Source organism: Chiloscyllium plagiosum, chromosome 5 (genome assembly GCF_004010195.1).
Source record: "Chiloscyllium plagiosum isolate BGI_BamShark_2017 chromosome 5, ASM401019v2, whole genome shotgun sequence".
Lineage (NCBI taxonomy): Eukaryota > Metazoa > Chordata > Chondrichthyes > Orectolobiformes > Hemiscylliidae > Chiloscyllium > Chiloscyllium plagiosum.
In genome coordinates this window covers 23,900,418-23,914,447 of record NC_057714.1, presented here as the reverse complement: position 1 = coordinate 23,914,447, position 14,030 = coordinate 23,900,418, and the positions used below count along the sequence as shown (strand labels likewise).

General features: G+C 36.5%; 1 protein-coding gene and 1 long non-coding RNA gene across 7 annotated transcripts in view; one reads left to right on the top strand and one right to left on the bottom strand.

The window, feature by feature from the left end:
• Window positions 1-4,693, bottom strand: part of LOC122549757 — a 30,863-nt gene extending 26,170 nt beyond the window's left edge. Inside the window, exon 1 of the long non-coding RNA XR_006311654.1 lies at window positions 4,416-4,693. This is a non-coding gene — a long non-coding RNA (uncharacterized LOC122549757). The remainder of the gene's footprint in view (window positions 1-4,415) is intronic.
• A 436-nt stretch (window positions 4,694-5,129) lies between these two features.
• Window positions 5,130-14,030, top strand: part of igf2bp3 (insulin-like growth factor 2 mRNA binding protein 3) — a 140,125-nt gene continuing 131,224 nt past the window's right edge. For 2 of the 6 annotated variants that reach the window (XM_043689715.1, XM_043689712.1), the window contains exons 1-2: window positions 5,136-5,546; window positions 6,591-6,651. In XM_043689715.1, coding sequence (XP_043545650.1) covers window positions 5,372-5,546; window positions 6,591-6,651 — 236 coding nt within the window. In that variant the 5' untranslated portion in view covers window positions 5,136-5,371. Of the gene's footprint in view, window positions 5,547-6,590; window positions 6,652-7,045; window positions 7,104-14,030 lie in introns of those variants that run through there. The other 4 variants (XM_043689717.1, XM_043689713.1, XM_043689714.1 and 1 more) reach the window with 4 other exon arrangements.

Genomic DNA, 14,030 nt, shown 5'->3' with positions numbered 1-14,030 from the left:
TAATCGGTTATTTTAGCTTTTCCAAACAAAAATAATTGAGAAATTAAAACAAAAAAAGACAATGGAGAATCACCAGAAATAAGTAGCGTAGGAATGTGATCAAGTTGAAGAAAGTAAAATGAAAACATATTTCAACAAAAACAAAAAACCTGACAGACATGGGAAAAAACCCAGCAATAAGTATTAAAAACAGAAATCAGGGAAGGGTTCAAAAGTAAATACATAAAGAATGGAATGAAAACACTACTTAAAAATTGACAATTCAAATAAAGGCACCAATTAAATGTCATTTTTTTAAAGAGATACTCACAGAAGAAAGCATGTTTTGGGTTTATTTGAAAGCTGTTTTAAAATTTAAAATCCATTTTCCTTCACCATGCGAAAATGAACAGAATTTCCTTCCTCTACCCCACATGATTTTCATAATGGAAAGGCATAATACATAAAGGTTGATTTTCTTTTTTGTTGGATAATCAGACTTTTCAGAATCTTGTAATGTCCATCAAGATTATTAATAAAGTAGATTTATTCAGTCTTAGGATTGAACAATATGGAATATCTCAATATTTATTTCATTTTACAAAAGAATTCAACTTCTGGCTGATGGCATAAGTTGTGTTTAGCATTTAACATTTTATCTCAAATTTTAAAATTGATGTCAAAATTCAGATTTACAAATGCCGTTGCATTAGAATCATCTTTATTCTCAGAATGTTGAAAGACTTCATATTTTGTGAATAGCTTGTGATCATAACATTTTCATATTTTGAATCATTAAAGTCAATGATTTCATATCCTGCTTTTAAGCATTAATATACTATTTTCTGTAAAATGCTACAGATAGATAAGATCATAGAGTCATACAGCCTGGAAATAGACCCTTTGGTCCAACCAGTCCACACCAACCATGTTCCCAAACTAAACTACTACCACCTTCCTGTGCTTGGCCCACATTCCTCCAAACCTTTCCTATTTATGCACTTAACCAAATGTCTTAAACGTTGTAACTGAACATGCATCTTCCACTTTCTCTGGAAGCTCATTCCACACAACCATTAAGTAAAAAAGCTAACATGCATGTCCTTTTTAAAATCTTTCTCGCTCACCTTAAAAATATGCCCTCTAGTTTTGAACTCCCACACCCTAGGTAAAAAGAGACATCATCCACCTTATCTATGCCCTTCATAATTTTATAAACTTCAATAAGGTCACCCCTCAACCTCCTATGCTCCGGTGAAAGAAGTCCCAGTCTTTCCAGTCTATTTTTATAACTCCAATCCTCCATTCCAGGCAACATCCTGGTAAATCTTTCAGAACCCTCCTATACCAGGGCAACGAGAACTGCACACAGTACTCCAGAAGAGGCCTCACCAACGTTCTGTCTAACTTCAACATGACATCTCAACTCCTATTCTCAAAAGGTCTGAGCAATGAAGATAATTGATTATTACAGACTATAATGTTCATTTTGATCTCTCAGCTCACACAGCTCAAAAGCACATATAAGCTGCCTTTCTTTTTAAAATTTATTAGAAACTTCCAGAATCTAGTTTATAGTGAGCAATTAAATAATTCAAGTTATGAATTATGAAGCAACTTAGCAAAAACATAAACTTAACTAGATAAACATTCTTGATTAAAGGTATGGTAAGGAAAGCAAAAGTCCCATTAGACAACAAAATAATTATCAGTTTTGGATAATGTTGATAAAATTGTTTTGGACTAAATGAAACCCCTATTTTTGATGACTCCAGTATACAAGGACATGACCCTTTGTTAATTCCATGTAGTAGTTTTAGTTTTAATTCTTAAAATAATTCAACAATCTAATTTGAACATTTAGACTTAAAACTAGTTCATGTAGTTAACAATGTACCAGTTGCATTGTGTTTACATGCCCAAACAATAATTTAGAATGTTATTTCACATTTTTAAAATAGTTTTTAATTGCATTCTTGTTTTATGTTTTTACAGAAAAAAGGAGGCATAAAGGAAAGGGAAAGGACATAATCTGGTTAAGAATATTCCAAATAGCTTTTAAATTACTTTTCCCATCAGATTCTTTGGGAACATTCCCTAATATTATGAGTTTTGTTTAAACTATTTTAATAATCTATTATTTGCTTTGCACTAAATATATTACTTGTTTCAATTGTAGTGAAAACAAATATGCCACAGTATACAATACTTTAAAATGACAAAATTAATTTTTGTATTGAATGTCTATAATCATGACTAAGCTACATTTTAATATATATTAATTAACCCATTATCAAAATTACCTTGGCTATAACAAATTTGTACAATATTGTTAAATCACAAATATAACTGTTTATAACTTGCAAATAGTTTGATAATTTTTTTAAGTTTCGATGTATATTTATCCTTGTGGAATAATGGTTTTACTCAATATTAAATAGTTTCAAAAAAGAGTTAAGGAATTGCATTTTTATTGTTAGTAGTGACTATAGTATTGACACAAAGAATGAAATGTGCAACGTGCAAAACTAAGTGAGATTTGTCCTCACGAAAAATAGGTTGATCAGTTCAACATTAAAAAAAACAAGTTTCAAGGATAATGAACAAAAACTCAAACCTTACAAGATTTTCAGAAGTTTTTATATGTTTATAAAGGTGGCATTGCTTTATATATTTTTTAAATCAGAAACTCTCTGTACTACTTCTCATGTTTTAGTTTGAAAACAAAATTTCAATGTATTTATTCAAAGTACTTTACCATTTTGAATTCATGTTTTCATATTAAAACATTAAAACAGTACATATAGGAATTTAAGATAATTGAAAAGTCAACATAAAGACTTTTCACCAAAACACCCAGTTGATATTTTACATTTTCATTTGAAAATGAAAAATTTATAGTACTAGTGAAAGTGCAATGTTATTAAGACTTTAGATTTGACATCAGTTTTTGATCATTTCAAAATGAACGACATTGACACCTCTGGTGTTTGAAACTGATTCAAGTAGAGTTGGATGATTATGGGGAATGCAAAGACAGCTTTAAGGAACAGTAGAAAGTTTGAACTTTGTTCTACTACAAAGATTTAAAACATTCACAACTATACTGGAACATATTAAGTTAGTTTTTCTATTCTGCCATCAAATAAGTTTCTATAATGTGTCAGATCTTGGATATAATAATTTGTTCATACTGGATTATTTTTCTAACAGACATTTTTTTGGATTTTTTAAAACAATGCAGCTCTTATAAAGTCCTACGTTCCAATTGCCCCTCCCCTATTTTGGATCTTCATTTGAAGTGGAGCTTCAGTGCTCTAATTGATCATTTTAAACATTGTAATCAAATTGAGTGGGTATTTTAATCTTTCAGTAAACTGGCAAAAAAATTTTGAAACGTTTTATTTACTTACACCACACTTTTCCCCAATGAGTCCAACTGGGACGGCATACCACACAATTAAAAATAAATGTTCAATTGAAACACCAATTTAACAATTTTTTTTTCCTTGGCAGGTCCGATTCGAAAACACATTAAATACGCAGCAAATACAATTTTAAAAGTAGTTTGTAACTCAATTACATCAATTAATACGGTTTAGGACAAAATGCAAATCCTTCACTTCAATCAACATACTTTAGCTTCCCGAAGATTGCTACAATTTTTCAGGAAAGATGATAGGCAAACGGAATATGCAATCGGAACAAAAGATTTCAGTCGCAGTTAACATAAACGAAATAGCACGATTGACTTCAATTTTGAATTTATTAAAACGTGCTAAACACGAGTATGCTACATATTATCTAGTCCATTAAAGTAGACAGCTAGAGTCATTAAGAATGATCGCAAGGCACAACTTCATTCACTAACGATTATTTTATTTTCATAACGAAACTACCCCCCACCCCCCCACGCCGGGGGCAATCGTTAGCTGTGTCCGTAACGAGCAATGTAGCTTCGAATAATTTTGAATCGACAATACCGAACTTCTGACATACGCGTTTGCCAACAAAGGAAACGGGTTTGAATCTCGGATGTAGATTTTTGTCCATTCTGAACACTTCCGCCAATAAAGTTGTGCAATGTGAATTTGGTTGACTATTTTTCCTCCATTCGCAAAAAACGAAAACGTTCCTTTTTAAAGAAAAAAAACTGCACCAGCGACAGCTCAACACGAGTTATTTAAAAATAAAATTCTGATGCGCTTTTATTTTACAATTTAAAAAAAACTTACAAAACTCGCCTGCGGGCAAACATTAAACCAAACGACCTCTCAAAAAAAAACCAAAGACCTGGAGTTCCAATATTTTATAAAGGTAACGTTGCCTCATGTGAACAATAGTGGAGTTGCCGAATAGAATAAGAAAACGGCGAAACTGCAATAACTTTCAAAAGATCACTTTCGACTAACATTTCAATGAGATAATGTAGTTACCCATTCAGTGGATCCCACCAAAATCAGGGGGCAAAAACGTCCTTTAATATTAAAAGAGTAACGTCTCCGTTATTAAAGAGCAGCCATTGCAACGTATCAGTTTTGGTGCGACCCGATTAGACATCTCCTGAACATGGTATCCTGACCACATTATTCAGCTTAAGCAGGGAGGGGACGCACAAGATGGGCAGATCACTGCGAAAATACACTCCCTCCCCCCTCGATTCACACAAGCAGCCCCAACCCCCATCGCTCAACAAGACCAATAAGTCGCATAACCATCACCACATTGGGGAACTGCAACAGTCAGGAGAATTTTCGCGCCATCGCCCTTGTAAATGGCAGCCTGATTTAAACCAATGAATGAAATTTGCAGGCAGAGAGGGAGAGAGAAAAAAAACTTGGTCAATGGTAGCGAGGCTGGAGACTCTTGATAGGATCCTAGACTCAGGCTGTGTGCGAATGAGAAGATGGAAAGTGGGAAGAGGGAAAAAAAAGGGAGAGCCCTCCAAACTACTATTATTCCACAATCAATATGTTTTTCAGATTCTTGAAGCACAGATTGTCCCTCCCTCCCTTTCTCTCCCAGAATCATTGAATAGCTGGCATTCCTCACGTGAGAAGTTGATGTATAGTTTGACCACGTGGCTCATTCAGCCGGAATATTCGGGGATTTTTTGGAGCTGCATTTTATTCAGAGGCGGTGCTAGTAGTAACGTAGTGTGACATTTTTACAGTCTGTTTGCGAAAGGGGTTTTGGGGGAAAGACAAAAAAATAGTTTTTTTTCCCTCTCTCCGCAGCCCGCCATTCTTGACTGCTAACGCTACTTCTAGAGATTTATTTCATCATTGATTCTCCTCAATCCCATCTTTGTATTCAAATCGACCGATTATTTCTCCAAAGGGGAAGATAAAGGTGGAAAGATCTTTGTCTTTTTTTTGCAGTTTTTAGCAACATGAACAAGCTGTATATTGGGAATCTTACCGAAAACGTAACCACTGTGGACTTGGAAAGTCTGTTCAAGGAATGGAAGATTCCCTTCACTGGACAGTTTCTGGTGAAATCTGGTTATGCATTTGTCGATTGCCCAGATGATAACTGTGCCATGAAGGCTATAGATACTCTGTCAGGTAAGCAAGTCAATCCCTTCTACTCCTAATATTAACTCAAGTTTTGAAGCGTAAACCTTGTTTCGTGAGAGGCCTAAGGCAGCTCCTTGCGCACCAGTTTCGCACAAACTGACTAGGGGGGCGAGCGAGAGGAGGCTGCTTATTCCCGAGTGTTTTGCAAATATCCATTCCCAGTATCCACCCCTAAATTGGACTTTCTTCTGACATTCGCAGAAGAAATCGAGTTTCTTTTTTTAATAGCCTTTAACCTAATCTAAACAATTTTTGGACACCCTCCACCCCCCCGCTCATTTATCCTTCTGAATCTGCACGCGGTCTTTTCTCACCCCCCCCCGAAATTGTCACATTTATAGCGTTCATTGGCTTGACAGTTACTGCACGGAGATGCATTCTGTACAGGATTCTTTATGATTTGCAAACTCTTTATTGAGCCAGTGCAATTGGACTGGGGTCGGAGAATTCGGCCCGTGTTGGTGTGTACCTTTTGTTGTTTAGAGTGTAGGCCTTTAACAACTCCCAGCGGCAGCTCAGAACCACCATTCAAATCAATGTGCACCAGGAAAGGAATATACGCTTCAATTCTTATACTTCTGTCGGAAATAAACACAAGCGAAAGCTCACCCATCCCCAAACTATTGACGGTATCAATTTTTTATTTTCGTTCGTTCCGTCCGCCGACGCGAACGCGTTTGTAGTCGGCCATACTGAGTCGCAAAAGTGTCCTTTAGGTCTCGACCACTAGAAAAATGGCAGAGAATTAGAGACCAGAACAATTGAGTTCACGTTTCTTAATTCATTTCAAATTATACTTGTTTACATCAGGTTTGTGACTACTGTTGACCGACTTCTTTATGCTTTTGCGCCGAACTTTGTTGTCGACACCATTCCGAGATTCTGTAACGTAGGTGCCCAGCAAGTGGTTTCAGCTACAAACCTAATGCTTAGGATCAAATGAAGATCGTTGAAAATAATTTCGGCCCAACGGTCAATTTTAAATGTTTGTAAGTGTTTAATACGCATTGTATTTTTGTGCTTTTGCTTCAGGTAAAGTGGAACTGCATGGAAAATCCATAGAAGTGGAGCACTCCGTTCCTAAACGACAAAGGTAAAAACTAGCTTTAAATCGTATCGGATTTCTTTCCCAATAGGAAGCATTAAACTACAACTCAATAATTAGCGATTATATCTATTTGTAATTAAGTTATCTAAATCGTACGAGTCTCTGGAATTCGTCTACTTAAGTTAGCAACTAATTATCGTTTGAATCTGGGATACTTTTTAATGACCTTTTTTGTGCTTTTAGTTTGGTTTATAATTGAACTCTTGTATTTCTTTTATATATTACTGGAGTATTTGCCTTGAGAAGATACCAGAACTTGTTCTAGTTTTAAAATTAGATCTGGTGCAGTGTTTTTTTTTGAGAAGTTTGGGCGTCAGCAGGAAATGATCTGAGATGCTTTGCATCATGCTAATCGACAAACACGTGAGAAGTTCTCAATTTAAGAGCTAACAAAAACGAAAATCACGATCCAACGTTTCCTGTGTTGTCCACGAAATGTAAGAGATCATTTGATGTGGCGGGGAATTATTTGCTATGTATTTAATGGTTCATGTAAACACTAACGTGCAATCGATTGTTCGTCAAGCTTAACAATTATTGTGCTGGACAATTATTCAAAAATATTGTTGCCTAAATATATAAATGTTAGACTATGTATATGGTGTTGTAGTGAAACATCAATATTTCACTCTGAGACTAATTTGACATTTCTAAAACAGGATTTAAAAGCTTTAGACAGCACTATCAACTGTTGGCTTTCAAAAAAAAGATCATTATTGGTTTGAACGTTCCATATGGATTTATCCAAGTCGAATTGTTTGTCATGGGATGCTTTTGTTATACTAAGTTACTGGTTTTGTTTTTGATCTATTTCCCACTGGCTGTTGAAGTTGCCTGTAGAAAGGGAACAAATTTTGAAGAAAGACTTTAAAATGAAACTGTTTTCATCCAGTCTTCAAAGTGTACCTCCATTCTTTGTGTTGAAGCTTTTAGTTCAATATAATTTGATTACGTGGAGTGTCATGATGTTACATCTTCAGGTCGCTGAAAATAGTACATTTTTGAGAGGCAGAAATGCTTGAAGGGCAAAAATTGTCGTGGGAGTTACTTTAGGTTACTTCCTGTGTATTGATTCTTCCCTTCACCCTTTCTTTCACTTAAGTTTGTTTGACCTCCATCTATACAACTTTTATTCCATGTGCTCTGCAGTTCATTAGTACAACCTGTCTTAAATTATTAGTCTTCAGCCCTCTTTCTTTGCAAATCAAAAAAAAATTTAAATATTTAATGTTCAGTAGGATTAAGATTTGAATCAAAAAGTTGAATGCATTTTGTAACTTCGCACCATGGCATTTAAAGCTGGATGTACCATGCATTTATAAGTTGCTCTACTTTTTAAAAGAAATCTGAAAATTTTCTCAGTAAAAGATTTTCCCTGTTTTAAAGCAAGTTATTGAAGAATGAAAAATAGAAATTTTACATCATATTGTTAATGTTCTTTAATCCCAGCTTTTGATCTTTCATAACTTCAAATTATTTTATAACTGCAAAGAGTGAATAGTTGTGTACCAAATTAGTTTCTCCATTCTTTTCATTCTTGCTTGCTGGGATTTTCATTTTAAAACTTCCATTTGGAACTTGAAGTTTAAGGGCATATTACCTTTGTTTTCTTAAAAAAAAACTTTTTAAACGTGTATAAAAAATCTTATTACCAAGGTTTTGTTTTAGAAAATCCAGATCTGCAATATCAATTGACATTTTTGTTCTTAACATCACATCACTAATCAAAAGTTGGCACAAATTTTAAATCTAATTTAGAAAGCCATTGTTATACATAAACTTAAAAGCAGTAAATATTCTGAAACTTAGAATGTAATTCACCCCCTATCGAAAGCACAATTTTTGTTGTTTTCTAAACTCCATTTTCATTTTCCTTCATTGCTGGTGCTCAATTGAAATATTTTTGCACAGATATGACGGTGGAAGTATTATTCTGGCATAATCACCAATGTGACTCCTGTACATTACAAAAGGGTGCAGTGTGCAGTCTTGTTGAGGAGGCCATCTTGAGTTTCACATTGGAATATTATACTTTGAATCTTGATGCAAAGCTGGCTTTAAAATTGCCATCCTTTAGATCTTCCTAGTGCTTTATAAGTGAAAAGAAACCCAAAAATACTGGAGACATGGGGAAACAGACATCAAAGTATGTAGAATTCTAACATAGACTTCATGCTAAAAGTGAAAGTTTACATATATGTAAAGAGGCATGTATACTACTTTTTTTTGGCAAGTATAGTATATAGTTTTTATTGCATTAAGTTGACTTTCTACAAGTATTAAATGCTTAAATTAGACTGCAGTTACCTTTTGAACACTGTCTTCACACTCTGCGGTTTGTTCTGGAAGCATTGTTTTGTTCTGAATTGTACATCAGCAGTAACTTTATATTAGTGTGGTGCCTTTTAATGTAAAAATGCTCAAGCACTTTTAAAGGTATGAAAGGGACAAAAAGAAATCTAAAGGAGAGGATGGTGCATGTATGGAATGAATTGCCAGAGGAAGTGGAAGCTGGTACAATTACAACAGTTAAAATGCATCTGGATTGGGTAGATGAATAGGAAGGTTTAGTAGGATACGGGCCAAGTGCCAACAAATTGGACTAGATTATTTTTGGATATCTGGTCAGCATGGATGAGTTGGACTGAAGGGTCTGTTTCTCTGCTGTAAATCTTAATGACTCTACTGTGTTTGTAGTTTGCAAAACAACTTTGGTCTGTCCATGTTTCGCATTCTGTAACTACAATTTTATCAGTACTGCAGTACAATATAAGGGCCGTTGTTGAATCTGTATTATCCTTAGCAGTGTCCATGATGAAATTGGAACAATTATAACAAAACTTGTTGAAGTAGGTTAGAGAATTCATGTTTTTTTTTAAAAAAAAGCTGGCATAGTGACTTGAAAACTCAGCCTTTTACAGGCCTTGAGGTCAAAACCAGTCTTGTTGACCTCAAACTCAATAGTGTGAGTTCCTTTTTTCCACCGTTTTGGAGCAATGGAGGAAAACTTTATCTTGACTAGTGGTGAATTTAAGGAAATAATTTTCAGTCCCATCTTAAATGTTAGTATCATTTTGTGGAAGGCAGGGTGATGGGCATGGAGAGGTTTTTAACTCAAAAGCATGTCCTCGACTAAATTTGAGAGGCAGTTGTATTGCACGTTTCAAATATGCTGAACTTCATCTCGATACATCAATCACTAGTCCAAAACTGATTTTAGTGCAACTTTAATTTTCTGCATGGTATTTATATAAATTCAGTGTTTTATGTTCAGCAGTATAGAAGTAACAGTTGTTCATCTTGAAAGAAATGTTGATTTGGTGTTTTTTGTTTTTTTTCAAAAGTTGAGCTAGTCTAGGTATACTGCTGAAATACTGTAATAGTTTATGTAAATTCCTTGTGACCATTATGTTTTGAGCGTAATAAGGTTGATCGGTTATTTAGCTTTTTCGGTGAGTTTTGCTTCTGAATTTTTTGAAATCTTGCTGACTTACCAGCAAACTGGGTGGGCTTCTGTACTGGTATGTGAATTCTGTGAGCTGTGTACTTAAGCTTTTCCCACACAAATATTCACGATGGTCCAAAATGAATGAGTGTACATACCTTTTAGTATCTTTGTTTTGTATGAGGTTTTTTTAAACCCTACCTTTATGGGAGTTTACTAGAATTGGTCAGCGATTCTCAAATTGTGGACGGGGGAGGGGGACAACTTGCTTTACTAATGACAATTGATTATATGTGACTTGTTTGTTTGTTTCACTCTGGTCTTCCTGCTCAGTTGATCAGTGCATAATGTGCGTTTTTTATCCAAGTGCCTGAGTCCTGTTTTCCTTCTGTTTCACATTGGGGGAAATTCAGTTTGAATTATCCAGTTGTTTTTCTCTTGTGACTTGGTGTGCATAGCTAAGCAGTTAGTAGCTTCCTTTATCCTGCTCACTTTGCCATGAGGTTTGGAGGCAACTGAGTGGGGTACTGCTTATCCATATTCTCCTCACGTAAAGAAAGGTCAAGAGGTGGTGTTAGTAAGGGTTTCCATAAAGTTGTGTTGAGGCCAGAGGACCAATCAGGACAAAGTGTGCTTAATTTGTTATTCAAAGTGAAATTCTTGGGCCTAGCAGTCACTGCATTCCAGCTCGCGTTGGAACGTTCAGAACTGATGTGGGTACGCCCACCATTGCAAAAGTGACCTTTGTACCTGCTGTGAAAGGCAGGTTGGGAATATGGTGCCATAGAGCACTTACTGAAGCGTTAAAAAGATGAAAGACTGCACACACTGTTATTGGAGAGGGTTTGGTCAAAGCTTACATGGTAGAAGAGTTGGGATATATAATAGGGGAGGGTTAAGCCCCTTTAGGACTTGTGTTTAAATATATGCTTGTTCTAACTCAATGTACAACCAAAGTCTGCATATTTGTCAGTTTTACAGGGTCTCTTCAAATCTGTACATTCAATAAAAGTTGTTAAAGGAAAAAGAACTGAATTATAAATTAAGGTTGCTTAAAATGAATTTCTAACTGAATTTAGCTAACAAGTTTTTGATGATATCAGAAATATTTGCCTCTTGTCTCTCTCTTCACATTCTTGGCTCAAACACTTGTCTTCAGCTAAATTTGTGAGGCACTCAATACCATATATTTCAAATAAGCTGAACTTCATTTCTATACATCAATCACTACTCCAAAATTGATTTTAGTAGCAGTGTTCCATAGGCTTTCTTGATATCACAGCAGCTGGTGTCCAGTGGACAATGTACATGTTCACAATCTGGTTTATGCAAACAGCCTGTTTGTTGTGCAATGAACAGTTTAGTTTTGGGGGATGGGTACAGATCTGACACTAGGGTTAAAATCTGTTGAGAATTTTTACAATTTCCATAAACAATAGGTGAACAAAACATTCTCTCAACTGGTGTTGTTTTCCTGGAGAGAAATTGTAAACACTTCCTCCCTTGTGCATCTTGGTGACAGAAGTTTGAGGGTCAAATTGATTCTGCTATGTGCAAAAGAAATAATTTTAATTGTTGTGAAATGGGTGTTCTTCCCTCTCTCTAGTGTTACTTCCTCCTTAATGTCAAACTATAATCAGTATAGCAGGTAGCCTTTGCATACTAAAATAGGCAGGCAGGAGGCTGGAAGAACACAGCAAGCCAGGCAGCATCAAGAGGTGGAGAAGTCAACGTTTCAGATGTAATCCTTCTTCAGGGCTGGGTGTGGTGGGGGCAGGATGATGAGGTGGGTTTAAGTGAAGACAGGTAGAGGGTATGACCTGGTTGGTCAGTGGGGAGGAATGAATCCGGTTGGAGGGAGGGGCTGGGAAGGGATTCAGGGGATAGGGATTCGGGGGATAGGGAGAGAGGTTGCTTGAAATTGGAGAACTCCATGTTGAGTCCTCCAGGCTGTAAGACACGTAGGTGGAAGATGAGGTGGTGTTCTTCCAATTTGCGTTGTGGTGCGTTTTGGCAATGGAAGAGGTCAAGGATGGTCATGTCAGAAAGGGAATGGTTGGATGAATTAAAATGGGTGGTGACTGGGAGGTCTGGTCAGTCCCTATGGGCCTGGCTGTGATGCTCAGTGAACTGTTCCCTAAGTTTATGTTCGGTTTTCCCAAAGGCGAGAAGTCCACACTGGGAACACCTGATGCAGTAAACCTAGGTCGGTAGAGAGGCAGATGAATATATGTCTCGCCTGGAAAGACTATTGGGGGGCCCTCGACAGAGGTAAGGGGAGTGGTGTACTGACAGATTTTCCGTCTTTCCCAATTGCAGGGGAAGGTGCCGGGGAGGGGTTGGCGCAAACTAAGGTCTGTCGAAGGGAACTGTCCTTGCGGAAGGCACAGAGGGGTGGGGAGGGGGAAGAAGTTCTTGGTGATGGGGGGTCTGGTTGGAGTTGGTGCAAGTGTTTGAGAATGATGTGTTGGATGCAGAAACTGGTGGGGCTGTAGGTGAGAACCAGGGGGGCTCTGTCTTTGTCTTTGTGTTGGTTGGGGGGTGTGGAGTTGCGGTTAGAGCAGTGGAACAGGGAGTAGAGGTGGTGTGACAGAGGGCTGTCTGGACGACTGGGGAGGAAAAGGACATTGTACAAAGTAGCTGGACATCTGGGAAGCACGCGAGTGGAGGAATTGGGAGAATGCACTGGAGTTCTTGTAGGATACTGGGTGGGAGGTATAGTTACAGGAGAATGTACAGAAGCCTACACACACACACACGCTGGTTTCCTAACAGTTTCTACACTCCTTTGTTAGAATACTGAATGGACTCTCAAACTCTTAACATTTGTCTGTACCTGTGTTTTTGGTTTTTGGCACTGTTTACCTATTATTTACTATCTATGCTACTCAAATGTGATTTGTCTGTGTCGCTCGCAAGACAAAGCTTTTCACTGTACCTTGGTACATGTGACAATGAATTCAATTCCATTATGGGAATACGTAGGTTTGTAATAAATGTTCGTCTGGAGACTGTCGCCGGAAATGGTGAGGTCGAGAAAGGGGAAGGAGGTGTCCGAGATGGACCCAGTTGTAGACTGCTTTTGATTGTTGAATGTATTAGCAGGATGTCTGTGGTTTCTCCAGCTTTTACCTTTTTTTATTTTACGTGTTTTTGGGGTTAAAATTGTGGAAATTATTAAGTCATATAGCAAAAAGAACAATGTGTTGGATGTGCAAATCAGAAGTAATCTGTAAGTTTGGTAAACCTTGCATCTGATTGAAGTGCAGCAATTTGCTAAATGTAGCAAAAATGGTGAGTGCAATCTGACAAGTTTGTTCAGTATAGTAACTCAAATACGTAGCAGCTTGTCATTGTATTTTAAGACCAGTTTCATTTTTCATGTTTTAATTTTTCAATCTATTGCTATCTGTTACAAATTTTCCATAGTTAAGTGTCTTTGAATTTTTAAACTGGTGAACAACAATGAGACTTGTTTTAGGTGTGTGTATCAGGCATTTCAACATTATGCACTTTTAACCATGTCTTGGATCTAATCAAAATTTATTTCTATTGATTAGGCAATAGAAATTGGATCTCACTTCTGTATCTAGTCTGACTATATGTGGAGAGTGATTGTGTGGACTTATGATTTAATTTTTCCTGAAACCCCTTTATTTAAGAAAAGAAGGGTCAAACATTTTTTTTGAGTAAATTTCTGTTTGTGCAAACTGCACTGGTACAACCCAATGTGATTTTTTTTCCACCATGTAAAAAGAGTATGACTCACACTTTTTCGTGACTCAAAGGTAGCTGTAGACATACTTTGAGAAGGTCCTTTTGAGTGACCGAGAAATTTTTTTTAATCAAAATGCAGGCAAAAGCAGATGTAAATTATCTTTTTCTGGGTACTATTGAACTTTGACTACAATAAGTACAT